This window comes from Trichechus manatus, unplaced genomic scaffold, assembly GCF_000243295.1.
Source record: "Trichechus manatus latirostris isolate Lorelei unplaced genomic scaffold, TriManLat1.0 scaffold00187, whole genome shotgun sequence".
Lineage (NCBI taxonomy): Eukaryota > Metazoa > Chordata > Mammalia > Sirenia > Trichechidae > Trichechus > Trichechus manatus.
The window spans coordinates 3,665,208-3,688,428 of record NW_004444123.1 but is presented as its reverse complement, the minus strand read 5'-3'; the positions used below and the strand labels follow the sequence as shown (position 1 = coordinate 3,688,428).

Here is a 23,221-nt window from a genome sequence, read left to right as displayed (position 1 = left end):
TCGCTTCAAACTACTTCCTGGTTTTGACTTTCCCAGGTAGAGAAACAACTGTATCCAACTACGAGTGTTTTTCTGCTGAACATAAAACACACCCAGTAAAACTTCTTACATAGCACACTTCATTTAAAATCTACAGCTTAAGAAAGACTCATGAGGGACCAGTGAACTTTTGGAGTATTATTTAATTGCTTACAGAAAGCCTTGCTATGAGTAGGAATTACTTTGGAAATAACCTCTTAAGCAAGGACAGTTAGTAAGAAATTGTGTCAACAGACCTTGCTCACATAGCTTGCTTTCACATCCCCAAATTTAAAAGCTCTGAATGCAGAGGCATAGCACCAGTAACGACTTGCTAATGAATTTTCCATATTCCTCTGTGGGGTTTTTAATTGGCCCTAATTCATTCCCCATTTGGTTTTTATTGGGTAGGCCACATCTGATGTCACTTGCGCATCCAAGTCTCCAGCTGGTTCCTGGACACACTGTTTACTCCTGCTGCACCATAAGCCTACTGTGAAAATAGAGTCTTCATGCTGAGTATGGACAGGTGTGCCGTCGAGCCGATTCCGACTCAGGGTGACCCTATACGACACAGTAGAACTGCCCCATAAGGTTTCCAAGGCTGTAATCTTTATAGAAGCACACTACCAGGTCTTTTCTCCTGACCTTTTGGTTAGCAGCCAAGCACTTAACCTTAAATACTCATTGACTTTAGTAGCTACCAATTGCTTTACATCCCTAAATGACAAGCACCACTAGTAAAAAATTCTGTAAATAAAAATGCAGTTGTTCTATCAGATCCAACTTCAGTTATCAGTGAAAAAGAGGATAAAGGGCTTTTGACAAGTAAATATTTGGCCTCGAAACACTGTTGGCTTCTATTAACTATGTAAATTAAAAAAAAAACCCTCTTGATTGTGGTTGCTTCATGGCGTACCTACCATTCAGACAGACTTGAAGGGTTAATTTTAACAGGTCCTTCCTCTCAAAGGAGGTTCATGTTATGCTTTCGTCTGCTTTGACCAAATAGAATTTGCAAAGTCCAATCAATTTTAGGGTACCTGAACTGTTTTGCACTCTATTAAAGCCAAAATCTGTTCGCTGGAGTAGAATGGAAACTTTCCCTCATTTAAAATGATACAGCAATCACAATCAGAGGTATCAGAAAAGGGGTGGGATGAGAATTAACAGACTAAACAAATAACAAGCAATACTACTTATCTCTGAATTTAAACCCTCTATAGATTCAAATGGAAACCCCGGTGGCGCAGTGGTTAAGCGCTCGGCTGCGAACCAAGAGGTCGGCAGCTCAAATCCACCAGACGCTCCTTGGAAATCTATGGGGCAGTTCTACTCTGACCCAAAGGGTCGCTATGAGTCGAAATCGACTTAACAGCAGTGGGTTTGGTTTTATTTTTTTTTTAAAGACTCAAACGTAGACAGTAGAGGGTCAGCGAAAAAGAGGAAGACCCTCCACGAGATGGATTGACACAATGGCTGCAACAATGGGCTCAAGCATAACGATGATCGTGATGGCGCAGGACTGGGCGGTGCTTGGTTCTGTTGTACATAGGGTTGCTATGAGTCGGAAGCAACTCAACGGCACCTAACAGCAACAACACCGACTGAAAGAACATTCACCAAGTTTATCCATTGTTTCCCAAGGGTTTGGATGTGTGCCAATGGTAGTGCGAGAAACGATTTTAAACGAAGCAGGACATGACATTAAATAACACCAACTCTCACACTGAGCATGTTTTCATTCTTTTAATCCTTCTAATTACATTTGAGAAAAAGCTTTGGATACTATAATCTTCAACGCCTCTTTAACACTGCTGAACCGTTTAGCAAAGAGCACGCCTTAGACTCAGGAAACTTCACAGGCAACAGTATTTACCAAAAACTTAATAACATTTTGCTTTAATTGAATTTAATTTTATGGTTACCATTAGTTTATGGAGAGTGATACTTGTTCTACTTATGGAAAACCAAAACCTGTTGCCATCATTCAATTCCGACTCATTTCTTTTAGAATAAAAAAAAGTAAACAACTTTGTTTTTAAAAATTAAGAACAAAGTCATAGGACTCACACTTCCTGATTTCAAAAGCCTCAGTGCTCATGACGGTGTGGCCCAGGAATAAGAACAGACATATAGATTGAGAGTCCAGACGTAAACCCATACATTTACAGTCAACTGACTTTCAAATAGGGTGCCAGGCCACTGAATGGAAAAAAACGTCTTTCAAACCAACGGTGCTGGGACAACTGGACACCCACACATAAAAGAATGAATCTGCACCCCTACCTCACATCATATACATCATATACAAAAATTAACTCAATGGATCAAAGGCCTAAATATAAGAAAACTACAGAACTCTTAGAAGAAAAACCAAAAAAACCCACTGCCATCAATTCCGACTCATAGTGACCGTATAGGACACAGTAGAACTGCCCCATAGGACTTCCAAGGAGCAGCTGCTGGATTCGAACTGCTGACCTTTTGGTTAGCAGCTATAGTTCACCGTAGCTCTTAACCACTGCGCCACCAAGGCTCCCTCAGAAGACAGTGTGTGAATTTTCATGACCTTGGATTGAGCAATGATTTCTTATATATGACACTTAAAGACCAACCAAAGAAAAGATAAATTGGACTTCAACAAAATAAAAATTCTGTGCTTTAAAGGACACTATCAAGAAAGTGGAAACCCTGGTGGCATAGTGGTTAAGAGCTATGGCTGCTAACCAAAAGGTCAGCAGTTCAAATCTACCAGGTGCTCCTTGGAAACCCTATGGGGCAGTTCTACTCTGTCCTATAGGGTCACTATGAGTTGGAATCAACTCGAGGGTAGTGGGTTTTTTTTTTTTTTAATCAAGAAAATGAAAAGAACTCATGAGGAATGAGCCTCTTAGCTCAAGTAGATACAAGAGACTAAATGGGCAGCTTCTGTCCGGAGGTGAGACGGGAAGGCAGAGAGGGTTAGGAGCTGTTTGAATGGACATGGGGAATAAGGGGTGGAAAGGAGGAGTGTGCTGTCACAGTATAGGGAGAGCAATTAGGGTCACATAACAATGTATGCATAAATTTTTGTATGAGAAACTAACTTGAAATGTAAACTTCATTTAAACTACAACAATAGAAAAAAAAGTGAAAACACAACCCACAGAATGGGAGAAAATATTTGCAAATCATGTATCTGGCAAAGTCTAGTATCCAGAATGTATAAAGAACTCTTACAATTCAACAATAAAAACACAAATAACTCAATTAAAACATGCGCAAAAGATTTGAATAGGTATTTCTCCAAAGAAGATACACCAACACTCAATAAGCACAGGAAAAGATGTTTAACATCATCAGCCACCACGAAAACGCCAATCAAAGCCACAGTGAGATACCACTTCACGCCCACTGGCATGGCTGTATCGAAAAGACAGGCAGTAACTAAGTGTTGGCAAAGACATGGAGAAATTGGAACCCTCATCCATTGCTGGAGGTAATGTAAAATGGGGCAGCTGCTATGGAAAACAGTTTGGTAAATCCTCAAAATATTAAACACAGAATTACCATATGACCAGCCAACTCCACCCCTACGTATAATAGCCAAGAATTGGAAACATGTCCAGACAAAAACTTGCACATGAATATTCATAGCAGCATTATTCGTAATAGTCCCAAAGTGGAAATAACCCAAATGTCCATCAACTGATGGAGAAACACTGTGGTACATACGATACAATGGAATTATTACTCATCCTTAAAGAGAAATGAGGTTCTGATATGTGCTACAACATGGCTGAACCTTGAAAACATTATGCTAAGTGAAATAAGCCAGACACAAAAGGACAAATATTGTATGGTCCCACTTGTATGAAATATCTACAACGAGCAAATGCATAGAGACAAGTAGGTTAGCAGCTACCTGGGCAGGAGTAACAAAACAACACAGAACAGCTATGAATTCTCTATGTACTTACATGGAAGACTGTCCATATATATGAGGTGCATATAGTTTCCGATTGTATTTATTTTATATAAATGTTTGTATCTGTATATGTGTATTTGAATGCGTGTATCTCTATATGGCTACAAATTTAACACAAACCTATACTTACTTTTATAATTATATATTGATATTCATAGTTGTCTACTCGAAGGAAAAATCATTTAAAACTCATACGTCAAAATAGTAACGATGGTTACTGCTCAAGAGTGAATTTCAAGGCATATTTTATCTTTTACATTTCAGTATGTCTACAACAAATGAAATGTGGAAGATAAGGGGAAGGATGGAAATAACACAAAAAATTAAGAAAAAAGAGCTCAGATGATACTCAGACACGGTAAAAAGTAAGAAGGTAGGACTCTAACAGCTGAAGTTCACAAAACGCATGTTCCTTCACTGATCAGAAACTAGCTGTTCTGACTGTGTTCTCTCTTCCCTCGGACTGGATTGGACTTCCTTGTGTTTGTTTTTACCACAGGGAGGTCAAAATTTTATTTTCTATTTGTTCCTTCAACATTTCCAACGTTCCATGACCACACACGTCTTTACTTTCCATTCTCTTAGCTAGCGAGTTCCTGGCTGATGCAGAAGTACAGTTCCTCCTCTGTGAAGTACGCACTTGCCCCGCATCATCGCTGGTATGAGTCGTGTCTCTCAGCTAACACCATCAACACACTGCCTTTCCTGGTGGTACTTTTTCTATTTACACTGTGCTCTCACTGTGGAGTGGAACTTTGGGCTCTCAGAGGGTTTCAAGTCTCAGCTGTCTGGGTCTTTACAATAGAACAACAAACCTTTTTTAAAAATTAAAAAATTTACCAAACATACATAAAAATAGAAAGAATATATCCAACCCCCAGATTTAACATTATCAAGATTTTTGCCACATTCGCTTATAAGTCTATGTCTTTTCCTCCTTTGCTGCCGTATTTCAGAGTGAATCCTAGACATTATACCATTCAACTATGTATCTCAGTATGCACTGCTTCCTTGTATAATAACAGTATCACTATTAGCTTATCAAAGCTAATAAAATTACTCTTTTGTTTGGGGGCTTTTGAGGCTAAACAAATCGTACAGAATCTTACCGCTATGAAAAGTTAGCATGTGCTAGAACAGCAATACTCTGGAGCCGCTCAACAGGGACATTTCAGTGTGTTCTGACATGCAGGTAGTGACCTACCATCCACCTCAAGCTGGGTCAAGAATACCTACGGCAACTCTTAAAAATACACAGCATCAAGATGTCTTTGTGCATTATTTTAATAAAAAACACACTGCTATGTACAAATATACAGATCTCCAACGTAATGAAGTAGCTTTACAGTTTCCTTCACTGAGATAGATCTCCTGTCCAATTTACACATTTATGATTAGCAAGACATAGTCAGCAAGACAAGTACAAATTTTACAGCCTCATGATTAGTCAGTAAAAGACACAAGAGCTATAATAAACTACTGTTAAATGCTAGAAGTATAGGTGATACAGCTTTCTCAGATTTCTTCTACCAATGATTATATACTTGATGTATAAACATCTTTAAATGTGGAATAGTTCAATATGATTGCATACATTTATTGCACAATGACAATTTGCTGATGTAATCCTATATATATTTTAGAACTGGAATTCTCTAAAAAAAAGGAATGATAAACCCTGAAAGGAAACTGTTAAGTCTCAAGTCAAATTATGTTTAAAAGTTAAAAGGTCTTTGGAAAACAAAAGTGTGGGCAGGAAACACTGGCTACACGTCAATTTTTATTTGTAAGAGTAATTCCTGCGCAAATACTAGTATTCTTCTTTTTAAGTCTTAAAAGACAAAACAAAAACAAATAATCCTAAAATTAACCCCACAAATCCAAATTAGCTGAACTTGGAGTAACAAAGTCAAAGCCAGTCTTGTTATCTGCACATTAATTTGATAAGTCAAATTACATCTTAAAACAAAAACAAACCCAAACTGCATCTGCTGCTGTGCAGAAGTGATGGTTACTTTTCAGCACTTTAAATAAAGACAACAGTTACACAGCTCTTTTTTTGAGAAACACGTATATCAGGGAAACCCAAAAGAATACATCACTCATGAAATTCCATAAAAGCTGCAAGGTAGCCAAGAGTTGGTGGCATTTAAGGACAGCAAAAGTTTGCACCCTTAATGCTCAATGATGGCCTTTGTGCCAATAAAGAAATGCCTTTCACATACTGTAGATGAAATGGTAAAGAAAGGAATACGGTATTACATGGCCTCCCAGCACAGAGCAGCTGTATCTGTATAAAGGGATCACTGAAGAGTTATCTCTTGTTTTCAGTGAAGCCCTGTCTAGGCTGTAATCTACGTGATAGCATCTACTTTCAACTCCCAAGATAAACAAAGGGAGTCTAGGCATCAAGGTTGATTCTCTTTGGCCGCAATGGATACCATCTTCTCTGGGGGCACTCCTTCGTTCTCTTTCTTCTCAGTACCATGTCAGTGCTTTTCCTGCCAGCAGTCTCTGTTGGTGTGGTTTCTATTTGTGTTATAAAACTCTCGGGTTTAACATCTGTCTTCCTACTGCAACCGGAAAAGACTTCTTGGTGGATCCTCTGGAGCTGAATAACAGGCTGCATCTTTAAAACTTGGGAAAATCCGTCTGCTTGTTCAATTAACGTGGGCAAAGACTTAAAAAAAAGCAGTAATACTCAAAGTCAATCTCAGGTTCAACCACACACACTCTCAGAAACAGATCCGACAGTCTACAAGCTTAATTCTTTGGGACAAGGCTTTTTCTGAGACCAAATTTCTGGGGTCATGGATGTTCAATTTTAACTTGAAAATACCAGTTTTAGCTGAGGAATTCTGACTGAAAACTAAGACTAAGAGACATTTTCTGTTCCTATAATGCTTAGTAGTAAAATAAAACTCAAGCAGAGCAGGAGGTAATGGAAATTCAGAGCTAAGACTATAATGTCTAAACAAACTTCTACATGCCCATTTCAGGATAATGAGTATTTTAGAAATCTTAATCATTAAGAGCAGGGATCAGTACGTTTTTTCCTGTAAAGGGCCAGATAGTAAATATTTTCAACTTTGCAGCCCATACATTCCTGTCACAGCTACTCCGCTCTGCCACTGCAGCACGAAACAGCCACAGGCAGTAAGTGGATGAATGGACACGGCGGTGTTCGAATAAAGCTTTATTTACAAAAAAAGGCAGTGGGCTGGATTCAGCCTCGCCTACCAATCTGGCAATCCCTGATAAAGAACACGCCATGAGAGAAGCATGAAAACTGGAAAATCATGGGATCAATACAAACCACAAAAGAATTACCATCAGAACAGGGGAGATTCTGAAGGAGTTTAAAAATAATTTCCATATACTAGAAAGCTAAACGTTTTTCTGTTTAGGGTAAAATAAATTTCAAAAATATAGACAAGTTTATTATAGTAATACTAAGACTCCTAAGTTGGATATGTAGTACAGAATAGTGGTTACGAGTACAGCTTCTGCAGCCAGACTTCCAGGGTTTGAATCCTGGCTCAGCTACTTATATGTGCATCCAACTTAGCCTCTGTGCCTGTCTCTTCATCTGTAAAGTGGAGAATAGCAGTGTGTGTCTCATAAGGCTACTGTAAGGATTAAATGAGATATAAAGAAGTTAGAAGGTGCCTGACCCATGCTAAGTGCTCAATAAATGCTAGCTATTGTTATCATCAAAAGTTGTTTGACAGGCTTCTAATACTCAGAACCCAAAAACATAGCCAACCAGTAATGAAACCAAGTGTAATAAATACCTGGCACACAGTAGGTGCCTGATAAATGGTAGTTATTCCAAATATTACTGTCATTTAATAAATTCATTAAAGATCTATGTAAAGACTACTGAGAATTTCTGTTTCAGTAGGCTAATACACATATGAATGATGAAAGCAAATACGCAGCCGTACATTTTGCTCATTTTATAATGTTTTAGCAGGCAGCTTTTACCTTCATGGCTTCACTGATCTCCTGAGTTACTGTTTCCCCTCTGCATTTCAAATTTTCCATACGAAAGGCTGCAAAGAAACCACCAAACAGCATATTTTAGTTTTTGTTTTGTTTTTTCTAATACTAAATCATAAAAGATATGCAGATACTATCTGGACAAAAATCTGTTAGGACCATTCACCTTAGTCTTTCTTAGAATGTTTCTGTAATCTATTAAACAAGTGTCTCATTAAATTTATGTAAGTAAATAAAAAGACCGTGAAAACGTTGAGAGTAAAACGAAAGGTTACGTTAAAATAGCAGAGTAAAACCAAAGGTTCTAAGCATAAGATGGCAGAAAACAAAAGTTCTATTATGAGTTGTTGCTGGGTGCTGGCGAGTGGGTTCCAACTCACAGCGACCCGACGTACAACAGAACAAAATACTGCCAGGTCCTGCACCATGCTCACAATCGGTTATGCTTGGCCTATTGCTGCAGCCACTGTGTCAATCCACCTCGTTGAGGGTCTATGTATTATGAGTAGTCTAGGTATTATCTACCACTACGTTCAACACCCTCCAACACTATCAACACATTTTAAAATAAGTAAGGCTAATATTTAATTTTTGTCTTACTCTGAATCTTAAAAAGTAAACCATATTTAAACTTAGAATATACAACCATACACTGCATAGAAGTGATAGCTTGATGGGTTTCTGGAAAAAAAAAACTGGAAAAGACCATCAGTAATATTGACTTCTCTTTCCTTACTTTCTTCATGCTCTTCAGGCTCCTCATACATTTTATTTTCTTCCAACCTTTGTTATAAATGTTCTTGGCAACAGAACTGCATATTCAATGACACAGAGGCATACAAAATCTTACTACAACTCTAAATGAAAGTTTTAAGAAAAACCTTTCCATTATAGAATCACCTACAAACTAGTTTCTGGAATAGCAGTTCTCACTAGCAACTTTTTTTAAAGCTCGAGCAAGTGTAAAGCTGTTAGGAGGGACACAGCTTTATTGGCTTCAAGAGACTCACTTTAGAGCCAAAGACACAAACAGGTTGAGGGGAAAAAGGTATCCATGCAAATAACAACTGAAAGAGAGCAGGGGTGGCTCCACTAACTTCAACAAAACAGACTCTAAAGAATTGTTACATGAGGCCAAAAAGAACATTATATATCGATTAAAGGGTCAACCCATCAAGAGATAAACAATTATAAACAGATATGCATAAAACAGCAGAGTCCCAAAATATATGCAGCAAATACTGACAGAATTGAAGGAAAAAATAGTTTTACAGTAATAGTGGGAGACGTGAATATCCCACTTTCAATAATGGACAGAACTAGACAAAAGAGCAATAATGAAATAGAGAATTTTAACAATACTATAACCGACTGGAGCCCTACTGGCATACTGGTTAAAAGCTTGGTTGCTAACCGAAAGGTCGGCAGTTTGAATCCACCAGGAGCTTCTTGGAAATCCTATGGGGTAGTTTTCTCCTCTGTCCTGTAAGGTTGCTCTGGGTCAAAATCGACTCACAGGCAACTTTTTTTTTTGTTTTAAATGAACAAACTAGATCTTATCCAGGCACAAAAAGGAATGAAGTACTGATACACGCTCTGTACCATGGATGAACCTTAGCGCTGTCATGCTGAGAGGAAGAAGCCAGTGACGCGAACCAGACGGAAAAGGCCACCCCCTGCGGACTCCACTCAAACCAGACGGAAAAGGCCATCCCCTGCGGACTCCACTCAAACCAGACGGAAAAGGCCATCCCCTGCGGACTCCACTCAAACCAGACGGAAAAGGCCATCCCCTGCGGACTCCACTCAAACCAGACGGAAAAGGCCGTCCCCTGCGGGCTCCACTCACATGAAACGGCCACAACGAGAACGTCGCGGAGACAGGAAGCAGGTCGGTAGTTGCCAGGGGCTTATGTGGGGGTGGGGAAGGACTGCTTAATGGCATGAGGTCTCCTTCTGGGGTGACGAAAGTGTTCTGAAAGCAGAGTGGTGATGGGCTACATAACACTGTGGACGTACTAAATGCCAGGGATCCGTACACTTTAAAATGGTGGGAACGGTAAATGTTACGTGATGTGCACTTCAGTTTCCCAATCTCCAAGCCCCCCTCCCCCACGTCGCCCCAAACAGCATCCATATACGTGGTGGCTAGCCCGCCAATTTGGCCATCAGTGATCCTGTATTCACACCTTGTGCAGTTCCCTCCCACCTTGTCCCAGGGCTGGTCTGTGTGACCAGTAACTCACGGCTCAAGTGACAGCGTATGACTTTCATGATTAGGTTATTAAAAAAAGACTGTGACTTCTGTCTGGGGCCCTCATCCTCTCTTTTGGATCACTAACTCTGCAAGAAGCAAGCTGCCAGGTCGTGGAGAGGCCTACACCGCAAGGAAGTAAAGTCTCTGTCCAGCAGTCAACGAGGAACTAAGGTCTCCCAACGACAACATGAGTAACCCTGGAATCGGATTCTTCAGCCCCAGCTCACAGCTTTACTGCGACCTTGTAAGAGACTCTAAGCCAGAACCACCCAGCTAAGCCGCTCCCAGATTCCTGCCCCTCAGGAACAGAGGTAACAAATGTTTACTGTTTCAAACTGCTTAGTTTTACAATAATTTGCTACACGGTAATAAAGAACTAATACAAGGGCAATATATTTTCAAATCAACATATTTAGGCCCATCCTAGGCGGAAACGAAAATTCTCAGTAAGGGAGATTTCTTTTCAACAATGTATGCTTGTATATAAATAGTACTATTCATGCCACTGTAATGTAACATATCATTTTCTTACAGCTTAAGAAAGGCCTCATGTAAAATTTCATACATATCTTGTTAAATTTTCAGTTTTCACTGAGTACATATTCTAAAATGTACTGACAATAGCAGGTGTTGGTAAGGATGTGGAGCAACCAGAACTCTCACACTTGGTGATCCAAGTGCAAACTGGTACAATCACTCTGGGAAACGCTTTAGTAGTATCTGTAAAAGCTAAACATACCTGCCTACCCTACGACCCAACAATTCTACTTCTAGATACATGTCCATGAAAAACGAGTATAGTATAAGAATGTTCACAGTAGCTTTAGTCATAACAGACAAATCCTAGAAACAATACAAATGACAATCAACAGACTAAACTGTTTACAGACACACAACAGAACACTATGCAACAATAAAAAAGAACTACTCCTACACTCCAAACATCGATCAATCTTACAGACAGAGCACTACGCCAAAGAATGCAGCAACAAGAAGAAAACGACTCAAAACCCGCTGCCATCAAGTCAATTCCAACTCTCGGCAACCCCACGTGTTACAGAGCAGACCTGCTCCACAGGGTTTTCTTGGCTGGAATCTTTAAGGAAGCAGATCACAGCACTTTCTTCCAGGGAGCCACTTGGTGGATTCCAACTGCCAACCTTTAGGTCAGTAGTAGAGTACAAACCGTTCGCGTTACCCGGGGACTTACAACAAGAATATACGCTATAGTTCCAGGAGTATGTATTCTTGTATTATGCAAATAGAATTATACAGTATGTATTCTTATTCCTGCATTCTTTAGCTCAATGTTCTTTCTTTAAGATTAATCCATTTATATGAAGCTCAAGAACAGGCACAACAAATCTATGATGATATAAATCAGAATAGTGGTTACCTCTGGTAGAAGGGGAATATTAACCAGAAATGAGTATAAGGAAGCCTTTTTGGGTACTGGAAGTGTTACAGAGGGTATCCATAAAGTTGGGAAACAAGATAAACACGTCTTAGTTATATTTTCAAATAAGATGCTCAGTAACTTTTTCTCCAACCTCAATATTAACTTTTCAGGTAAAATATTTCTAAATTTAAAGCAACAGGTCCAACTGTTAATCTGAAAAAATAAAATAAACACACTATGTTTCCAGCTTTCTGGACACTTTGGATGGCACTGATTGTACCGGTGAAAACATACTGGGTATGTTATTTGAAAACATAACTATCATACTATTTAAAAATAAGTTTATCTTAACGTTTCCTAACATGGATGACACTCTGTACATGTAGATCAAGGTGGCAGTTACACAGGAGTGTGTGTGAATAAACTCACTGAGCTCTGCCCTGTATGCTACACTTCAATACACACATACACACACAATAATGAGCAAAATCTTTTTAACACGAACCCTAGAGAGTTTATCTTACTTTCACGTACAGGGCAAGGCACTCATACTCTTCTTCACTGTGACTGCATGGTTTATAAAACAGCCCATCGCTGAAAGGATTCTTCTTAATTTTTCTTTATTAGCAGCACTGATAACTATATTCCCTGACTTGTGGAGCCCTTTACTAGGATTTTTAGAAACTAAGTGCTGTTGTGGTTAGGTGCCATCAAGTCAATCCCGACTCACAGCGACCCCATGAACAACAGAACGAAACACTGCCCAGTCCTGTGCCATCCTCACAATCGTTGCTAGGTTTGAGCCTGTTGCTGCAGCCACCGTGTCAATCCATCTCCCTGTGACTGTTAAAAGGATTCCTAAAACACTTAGGGCTACTTGGTTTTAAACGTGGCTATAAACCTTCATTGCTGATCAACACTAGCTGTCCTCCATCTGGCGCACAAGCAATGACCCCGTGAAAAGGGCCAAGAACACTCTGGGTTTGTGTGTGAAATGGAACTAGGTTCTAGGCTTGGATAATTATAAACATATTTTTACACAGGACTGTCTGGTGGCATATTAAAAATTGTGCTAGACATACAAGACATTTACTATCTCTGGCCCTGACTACAAAATGCCAGCTGTATCCACCTTATTGGAGCCCTGGTGGCGTAGTGGTTAAGCGCTCGGCTGCTAACCAAAAGGTAGGCAGTTTGAATCCACCAGCCACTCCTGGGAAACCCTCTGGGGCAGTTCTACTCTGTCCTATAGGGTCGCCAGGAGTCAGAACCGACTCGACGGCATCGGATTTGGTAGGGTTTTATCCTCCTTACTGTGGGAGCCAAAAATGTCCCCTCACTTTTCCAAGAGGGCCACTAGGGGGCAATAATACCCCCCAGTGAGAACTTGGATGTTTTTTTCCCAAACTTCCTTGGGAACAGGGACCTCATTCTGTTAATCTCCGACTCCTGGTGGTGCACCCAGCGTCTGACATGTGCAGCAGGTGACCAGCAGATGCGATGAGGCTACAAGAGAGGGTGCAGGGAAGGCACACAGCAGGGTGAGGCCAGTCCAAGCGGGGGGTGAGGGACGGAAAAGCTTCATGGCAGCGTAAGAGAGTTGTCTTGAAAGAGGGTTTGGTGATGGATAGGCTGGGAAAACCCATTGCTGTCGAGTCGATTCTGACTCATAGCTACCCTACAGTACAGAGCAGAACTGCCCCATAGGGTTTTCAAGGAGCGGGTGGTGGATTTGAACTGCTGACCTTCTGGTTGGCAGCCAAGCTCCTGACTGCTATGCCACCAGGGCTCCAGATGAGCTGGGGCGGGTGATTAGGGATATGCTGTACCAAAACAAGGGAATAAATCAAGGAGGAAGAAAACAGGGGCCAGGGAATCTGATCCAACATAGACAGAAGTAAAAGAACTAACTGGGAGGATGATGAAAGGAACAGACAGGCTGAAAGCTTTACAGCAGGCGAAAAAGCAACCAGTCTGCATCAGACTAGGAGGGCGGAAGGCTCCCAGGGGAATGTAGCCAAGAAAAAAGGTTTTAAAATAGGCTTGATGGACAATCTGAAGTGTTCACCATGTTGAAGGGACTTTCTTAGCTCTGTTGAAGTGTTTGGGAAAGGATTAGTGATAGACACAGAAAAAAAGTAAACATCATTCTGAAGAGGGGTGGGAAGCTGCTCAAGAAAGCAAACACATTTAGGGCAATGATCACCTGACTCAGACTGAAGAACATTTACACAGCCGTCACAACGTAAATACTAAATCTACTAACTTTTCACGAGAATGAGTGGAGACTGAAAGTGAGCTGGTGAGTCCAATCTTTTGAGAAACCTGGCTATGAATGGGGAGAGGTCAGGGGAGAAACAGACAACGGCCTGGAAGCTTTCCCTGCCCGCTCCTCTGACAGCCCATCCTGTGAGTCTTATGGGCCGACATACTTTCCAATGAACCCTATGGAATACTTTTAGCAACCCTGTGGGGCAGGCAGGTTTTACCAGCCTCCTTCCAGGAATAAGGCAACAGACTGAGAGAGCTAGGAAATGTATCTACAGTCAGAGCAGGAATTAGAATCCGTATCTTCTTGACTCCAAAGCACATGCTTTTCTATATTCTGTATGTAACTTTCCAGAATATCACTTTGCCAGAAATTACAGTATCCTCAACGGTTAAAAATTCGCTTAGCTCCAATGTAATAAAACCTCTGGAAATAAATGTGAGTTATGCCTAGTAAAGAATCGAAAAGAAATTATAGAGTTAAATTAGTTTTAACTATCAATCTTACAGTACTTTTTTCTTTTTTTAGTTAAATGAATTAAATCTTTTTCATTTAAAACTAAGTAGCATCAATAATTTTAGGAAGAAAACCACCGTTAAACAACGATTACTAAATACGTGACTGTTGTTTGTAAATGCATCAGAAAAGCATTTTCTGACATTAATATCTGCTTAGAAATGTTCAAGATGTTTATTCACTCCTCACTCAAGATTATTCTAAATGATTATTTTCTTCCCTTTTTATAACTAGTAAGAGCATATAGATAGAGTCCCTAGTGATGGAAACAGTTAACATGCCTGACTGTTAAACCTAAAGGCTGGGGCATCGAGTCCACCCAGAAGCACCTCGGAAGAAAGGCCTGGTGATCTACTTCCAAAAAATCAGCCACTGAAAACCTTATGGAGCACAGTTCTAGTAAAACACACATGGGGTCACCGTGAGCCAGAAGCAACTCCAAGGCAACTCGTAAGAGCGTATGGGCACTCCTGACAGACACCCACCTGACGTGAAGAACGCCTCGCGTGCAGACGGCCGGCCGCCACACCAGGCAGGACACGGACGGGCGTCCTCCTGACGGACACCCACCTGACGTGAGAACACCTCGCGTGCAGACGGCCGGCTCCCACACCAGGCAGGACAGTGTTCCCGAGGTGTCCTCCAGAGCGTCCTCCTGACGGACACCCACCTGACATGAAGAACGTCTCGCGTGCAGACGGCCGGCCCCCACACCAGGCAGGACACGGACGGGCGTCCTCCAGAGCGTCCTCCTGACGGACACCCACCTGACGTGAAGAACACCTCGCATGCAGACGGCCGGCCCCCACACCAGGCAGGACACGGACGGGCGTCCTCCAGAGCGTCCTCCTGACGGACACCCACCTGACGTGAAGAACACCTCGCGTGCAGACGGCCGGCTCCCACACCAGGCAGGACACGGACAGGCGTCCTCCAGAGAGTCCCCGAGGCGTCCCCTGCTCTCCACAGCACTGACGGGCACACCTTCACGGCACCGCTCTTTACCCTTCTCACGGACAACGGGGTTTAGGGATCCAGACTATTCCCTATGAAGGCCTATTTAAAGGTCACATAGTGGGGCTCATGTACATCGGAACACTAGTTCCTAATTTTCTGATCATAACTGTATAGTGTCTCCGCTGCGTTTCAGATTGCACAGGCCATCACAGGCTAGCTGGAGAATGTGTTCATTTGTAACTGCTGTTGTTAGGTACCATCTAATACCATTTAAAAAAATTGGGGGGGGGGAGCAGGGAATACATTTCAAATTCCAAAGCTCAGACTTACATATGAATTTTTGAAACCTAACCATTTATACGTGGATGACTACCTATAAATATTCTGGCAGTGGCTTACGAAAGTACATTATTAGGAAAGAAGAACTGCCTCTAAGTCCTCGGCTTGTAGGGTCAGCAAAAGGACTGGAAGTAGCGTAAGTTCTACTGTAGAGAAGCTTAAAATAGCTCCTTGCCATCCTACATGCTCAGTGAAGGGCAGAAAAGAACAGGAGCATCTTCAATTAATTTCAAATGATATTTTTAAAAAGGCAATATGGAAGCAATTACTCCTTATAGTTACAAGATTATAAAAGGTTGTAATTGACCAATGAAAATGACATCTTACTGGTGGACAGCTAATCAGTAGATTCCTGCAAGGATATTTAAAAAAACAAAACAAAACAAAACAACCTCCCCACCCCCCACCCAACTAGTCTGCTTTTAAAATGTGGAAGTCAGGCACCCTTGAGTACACCATCTTCCCTAGTCACTTGCTTTCTGAACCATAGGGAAATGAAAAAGAAGAAATGAGAGATTGAGTAATCAACCCAGTTTTGCTTTCAGGTCACTGCAGTGACTAAACTAAGAAACATGAACTCCCAAAAGCCTGTGCAAATTCAGAAATTCAGCAGAAAAGCATTAACTAAGTGCTTCCTTTCTATTTCCAATGTAGTTCATGAGTATCAACAAGAAGCACGTACTGCAAAGGATGCCTGGATGGTACTGGTGTCTGAAGAGGTAGCTAAAGCCCAGAATTAGAACCATGAATTGGAAAGTCATGTCTCTGGTGAAAATGAAACCAAAAATGAAGCAGTGATTTATGACTTTCTGGAAGATAACTCATTGCTACAATTTACAGAGGCCTGTTGAATCCACCTGCCTGGTGGATATAATCCTCTGCACTACCCCGCTTACTCTGCCCTTCACCATCTCCTCAGTACTGTATCGTAATCTCTTAAGGCACCAAACACCTTCTAGCTCCTCACCCTATCGGGTGCTACCTGGTCTTGAGCACGTCTCTGAACTCACCTTGGAATACTCTTTCATTCTGCTCTCTTCACTACAGATTCAGTGGTCTTCTTCTTGTCCCAGGAATACTAAGCTCACTCCTTATGTCAGAACTTTCTTCTTGATCCTCACAAGAGAAACCTGTTCCTGCCATTCAGATCTCAGCCTAAACGTCACTTCCTCAGAACAGCCATTCCGTCATCTAAGCACATCGCACAGCACCGATGTTACTGATCTTTGTATCTGTTAGTAATTCTCTCCTCCCACCAGAACGTGAGCTCGACAGAGCAAGGATCTTTTCTGTCACTCACCATTATATCCTCCATATCGAGAATACTTCTGGCGAAGACAGTCATTCAATAAATATAACCGAATGCATGGATGAGTAACAGTCACTCACTGAGTATTTACTGAGCACGGTTCTGTATAACGGCTATACATAATGCAAATATAATGTAAAATAAACTCACGGAGGCTTCAGGTTTTGAGAGAGAGCCCACAGCAAAAAAAAAACAAAAAAACAAAAAAAGAAAACCCATGGGCTTATATACTGTACTAGGTGATATTAAGGAAATCAAGATAATTCAAAAAATGACTGCAGTCGTACACTGACAGGGAACTGGCAAATGCGGACTCAGAAGGGGATGTGGAATGAGAGATACCACTGTAGATGGCAGGCGGAAAGCAGAGAACACCAGAAAGATGTTTACCTGTGTTTTATCAACTACACAGACATTGGACTGTGTGGATCATACAAATTACGGATAACATTACGAAGAATGGGGATTCCAGAATACTTATACTCATGCAAAACTGTACAAAGACCAAGCGGCAGTCCTTCAAAAAGAACAAAGGGATACGACGTGGTTCCCAACTGGAACAGGTGTGCGGCAGGGTTGTATCCTTTCACCTCATGCATCCATTCTGTACGCTGAGCAAATAATCTGAGAAGCCACACTACATGAAGAAGAATACAACCTCAGGGCTGGAGGAAGACTCATTAACAACCTAAATATACAGATGACACAATCTTGCTTGCTGAAAGTAAAGAGGACTTGAAGCCCTTACTGATGAAGGTCAAGGACTACAGCCTTCAGTACGGATTACACCTCAACACGACGAAAACAAAACCCCTCACAACGGGACCAATAAACAACATCCGGATAGATGAAGAAAAAACTGAAGGTGTCAATGATTTCATTCTGCTGGGATCCACAATCAATGCCCACGGAAGCAGCAGTCAAGAAATCAAATGACGTATTGCATTGGGCAAATCTGCTGCAAAAGACCTCTTTAAAGTTTTAAGCAGCAAAGACGTCACTTTGATGACGAAGGTCCATCTGACCTAAGCCATGGTCTTTTCAATCCCCTCCTGTGCATGTGAAAGCTGGACAATGAAAAGGGAAGCAGCAGAACTGATGCACTTGAACTGCAGTGTTGATGAAGAATAATGACTATACCGTGGACTGCCAGAAGAACGGAACCCTGGTGGTGCAGTGCTTAAGAGCTCGGCTGCTCACCAAAAGGTCTGCAGTTCGAATCCACTAGGTGCTCCTTGGAAACCCTATGGGGCAGTTCTACTCTATCCTACAGGGTCGCTATCAGTCAGAATCAACTCGATTGCAACTGGTTTGGTTCGGTGGTTTTGCAAGAAGAGTGAGCAAATCAGTCTTAGAAGAAATACAGCCAGGATGTTCCTTAGAAGTGGAGATGATTTGACTTTAGCTCTCTTACTTTGGACACGTCAGCAGGGAAGACCAGTCACTAGAAAAGGTCATGTCTGGTAAAGTGGAGGGTCAGCAAAATCAAGGGAAACCCTCAATGAGATGGACTGACACAGTAGCCACAACAATGGACTCAAACACACCAACCATCATGAAGACGCCATAGGACATAAGTTGTACATACAGTTGCCATGAATCAGAGCTGACAATAACGACATGATAAAGAGTAACTGGGGAGAGGCTACTTTAATTAGGGTGGTCAGGGAAGCTCTCTCTGAAAAGACAGTATTTAAGTGAGAAAGAAAACTGAGAAGATGACAACCTTAGAAGAATTGAAAGATGGGCAATGGGGCTAGAGCAAGTAGGAAAGGCCTAGAACAAATCTGAAGAGGCATGGAGTGGCCATATCATGTAAGGGAATGCCAAGAAGTTTGAAGGTTATTATATATACATACGTATGTGTATATATTAACTAAAGCCCCAGTTCACATCAGGACTCACTCTTTGTGTTGCACAGTCCTATGGGTTTTGACAAATGCATAATGTCACGTGCTACCATTACAGAATCAGACAGAATAGTTTCACGGCTCTAAAAATGCCCTGTGCTCTCCCTACTCAGGCTCTGTGATTTTAAAACAGCATCCCCAGTCTTCTGGACATGTGATTATGTAAGTAGAGAGAAGTATACAAATGGATTATACCAGGTTAACAGTGGATATCTGAAATACAAACGGATTATACCAGGTTAACAGTGGATATGTGAGAGGTGGCATATGGGAGAGGAGAAAGCTAAAAACAAAAAGTGTAAAATTAAATGCTATCTTTGTTTTTTAGTTTAGTTTTTTTTAAAGTATGTTAATATGATTCCATTTATATAAAATTATGTATTTATTTAACAAATGTTTATTGAGTATACTATGTCAGACAAGGATCTTAGAGCTATGGATAGAGAAGTGGACAAAACAAAGTCTCTGCCTGCAGGAAGCTTACAATACAGTCAGGGAAGAAGGAGGAGGAGACGTGACACTGGTAGGTAATAAAGACAAACAATACAGGTTAAGGGGATAGAGTATCACCGAGGGGGGCGAGGGGTCTGACACGAGTTGTCAGGGAAGACCTCTGATGAAGTGACACTTGGAACAGACACTGAACAAGGTGGGAGTCATGCCGAAAAGCGTATGAAAGGACGCTCGATATCTTTGGTCATCAGGGAAATGCAAATCAGTGAGACACCACTTCACATCTACCTGGAAAATATGCTACATTAAATACGCCAGTCACAAAAGATCACGTATTATACGATCCCATATATATGTAATCTCCAGAACAAGCAAATGCAGACACAGGAAATAAATCAGTGGCTGCCAAGGGCTGGGTGGAGGGATGGAGGTGACTGGGGATAATGGCTGAAGGATATGGGGTTTCTTTTTGGGGTGATGAAAATGTTCTAAAATTGACTGTGGTGACGGTCGCATAACTCTGTGAATGCACTAAATGTCACTGAATTTTACACTTCATATCAGTGAGTTGTAAGGTATGTGAATTACAGTTCAATGAAGCTGTTAAAGTGTCAAAAGATAACCGTGTAGCTAAAACTACCTTGAAAAAGAAGAACAAAGTGGGAGGATTCACACTTCCTGATTTCAAAAGAACTATAAAGGTACAGTAATTGACCACCTCAACCCCATTAGAATGGCAAAGATGAAAAAAATGGAAAACAACAAATGTTGGCAAGGTTGTAGAGAAATTAGAAACCTCACCTCTTGCTGGTGGGAACGTGAAATGGTACAATCACTCTGAAAAACAATTTGGCGGTTCCTCAAAAACCTGAATATAGAACTACCATGTAACCCAGCAATCCCAATCCTAGGTATACACCCAGAAGTGAAAGCAAGAACACAAACAGAAACCTGTGTAATACCAATGTTCATCACAGTACTTCTCACAATGGCCAAAAGGTGGAAACAACCGAAATGTCCACCAACAGATGAATGGATAAACAAAATGCAGTACACACATACAATGGAATATTACTCAGCCATAAAGAGAAATGAAGTTTCGATGCACACCACAACATGGATGAAACTGGAGAACATTATGCTGAGCAAAATACATCAGCTGCCAAAGGGCAAACACTGCATGATCTCACTTATATGAAATAAGCAAACATAAGAAACCAAAGATGACTGGCGGTTACCCAGGGGAAAGGGGAGTTTCTGCTTAGGGGGCAGTGAGTTTATGTTAATGGTGGTGGAATAATTTGGAAAAGCATAGCAATAATGTTTGCACAACAGGAAGAATGTAATCAATGTCACTAAAATCAATGTAGAAATTGCTGAATTGATAAACGTTTCGTTGTACATATTTTCATCACAATAATAAAAAATAAAGCTACACTAATTAAAACAGTGTGGTTAACAGTATAAGAACAGATACGTAAATCAGTGGGATAGAATTCAGAGCCTAGAAATAAACCCATACGTCTCTTGCCAAATGATTTTCAACAAGGGTGCCAAGTCCATTCAACGGGAAAAGAACAGTCTTTTCAATAAATGGTGCTTGGACACATTGATTTCCACATGCAGAAGAATGAAGTTGGACCCCTACCTCATGCCAAATAAGAAAATTAACTCAAAATGAATCAATGACATAAATATAACAGCTAAAACCATAAAATTCTTAGAAAAAAATACAGAGGTGAGTCTTTAGGACCTTGTATTTGGCAGTAGATTCTTAGATACGACACCAAAAGCATGAGTAATGAAAGAAAAAATACGTAAACTGGACTTCATCGAGGGAAAAACCTTTTGTGCATCAAAGGACGTTACCAAGAAAGTAAGATGGTAACAACTACACAGAATGAGAGAAAATATCTGCAAATCATGTACCTGATGGTTCACTGTTCCGAACACATAAAGAGCTCCGACAACTCAACAATAAAAAGATAATCCAATTAAAAAATGGGCAAAGGACTTGAATAGGTATTTCTCAAAAAAAAAAAATACAAATGTCCAATAAGCACATGAAAAGATGTTCAACGTTGTTAGTTGTTACGGAAATGCAAATCAAAACCACAATGAAATACCACTTCACACCCACTAAGACAGCTATTATCAAAAGAGAGGAAAACAGCCAAGTGTTGGTGAGGATGTGGAGAAAGTGGAACCCTGGTCAATTGCTGGTGGGAATGTAAAATGGTGCCAACAGCTGTAGAAAACAGTCTGGCAGTGCCTCAAAAAATTAAATACAGAATTATCACATGACTGAGCAAATCCACTCCTAGGTATACACCCAAAAGACCTGACAGTAGGGACTCAAAGGGGTACTTGTATAACAATGTTCATCGCAGCATTATTCTTAATAGCCTCAAATAGGAAATAACCCAAATGTCTGTCAACTGCTGAATGGAGAAACAAAATGTGGTATAGCCATACGATGGAGTGTCACTCAGCCCTAACGAGAAATGAAGATTTCTGATACACACCACAACCTGGCTGAACCTTGAAAACATCATGCTAAGTGAAATATGCCAGACAGAAAGGGACAGACACGGTGCGATTCCACTTGTACGGGATACTCAGAACAGGCAAATGCACGGAGACAGAAAACCGACGGGTGGTCACCGTGGGCTGGAGACAGGGGTGAGGGGAACTGATGCTGAGTCCGTACAGAATTTCTGGTTCAGGTGAAAAGAAAGTTTTAAGAACAACTAGTGGTGACAGTTGCACAACCCCGTAAACGTAACGAACGCCACTGAACCGCACACTTTAAAAATGGTTAGAGAGGCAAATTCTGTGCTATGTATATTTTACACAGAAAGGACAACGGTGTAACATATTCAACATGGTGAATGAAAGCAAGTATCAGTCCATAAAACAAAGTTAAAGAACAACATGAGGAGACTAAAGGAATTAACACCCACAGCCTTGCTCCAAGGAACCTGAAGAAGCACTTCAGCGCAAAGAGAAATAAACCCAGAAAAAAGGCATGAGATTCAAGAAGCAACAGTAAATACAGAATTTGGAAATTTTTTTGGTAAATCATCAAGCGCAAAAGTAGGAGCATCTGTTAAATTGCGTTTTTTAATAAAAGAACTAAACTTCTAGACACAAACAATAAGGGAAATTAGAAGAGGAGTTTGTTTACTCGTAGAAAAAGTGTCCTGGGTGGTGCGAATGGTTAATGCTCTTAGCTGCTAACTAAAAGGCCGGAGGTCTGAGTTCACCCAGAGGTGACTTGGAAGAAAGGCTTGGTGATCTACTTCTGAAAAATCGGCCACTGAAAACGCTGTGGAGCCCAGTTTTACTCTGACACACATGGGGCCACCAACAGTGAGGATCAACTTGACAGACTGGTTTTCAAAGTGTACTAAGGTCCTTGTTTTGCTTAGACCCGTTGCCGTCAAGTCCATTCCGACTCACAGCGACCCTACAGGATGGAGGAGAACTGCCCCATAGGGTTTCCAAGAAACAGCTGGTGGATTCGAACTGCCAACCTCTTGGTGAGCAGTCAAACTCTTAACCACTGCGCCACCAGGGCTCCTGTCTTGCTTAGAAGGTAAAATACTGAATAGCTCTAGACTTTGCTAGACAATTTTAGAGGTGATTATTAAAACATTGATATCAAAATCAGAAAAGGGAAGTATTTTTTCAAAAAGCCATATGATTTAGCTTCCAAGGGCTGAGAGTAATTCTCTACAGCTTGATCCACCCTCTGGGCCCTGGGAGGCAGCCCATTCCTCCCAGTCCTCAGGAAGCCGCCACAGTCAGACCATTTCCTGC

At 41.1% G+C, this 23,221-nt stretch overlaps 1 protein-coding gene across 2 annotated transcripts in view; it reads right to left on the bottom strand.

Annotated features, from left to right (window-relative positions):
- Positions 1–3,249: 3,249 nt before the first annotated feature.
- Positions 3,250–23,221, bottom strand: part of NSL1 (NSL1 component of MIS12 kinetochore complex) — a 42,107-nt gene continuing 22,135 nt past the window's right edge. Inside the window, exons 5-6 of one of the 2 annotated variants that reach the window (XM_004387547.2) lie at positions 7,976–8,043; positions 3,250–6,668 (exon numbers count right to left, since the gene is read on the bottom strand). In XM_004387547.2, the coding sequence (XP_004387604.1) occupies positions 6,390–6,668; positions 7,976–8,043 (347 nt within the window). In that variant the 3' untranslated portion in view covers positions 3,250–6,389. Of the gene's footprint in view, positions 7,618–7,975; positions 8,044–23,221 lie in introns of both variants that reach the window. The other variant, XM_023741725.1, reaches the window with a different exon arrangement.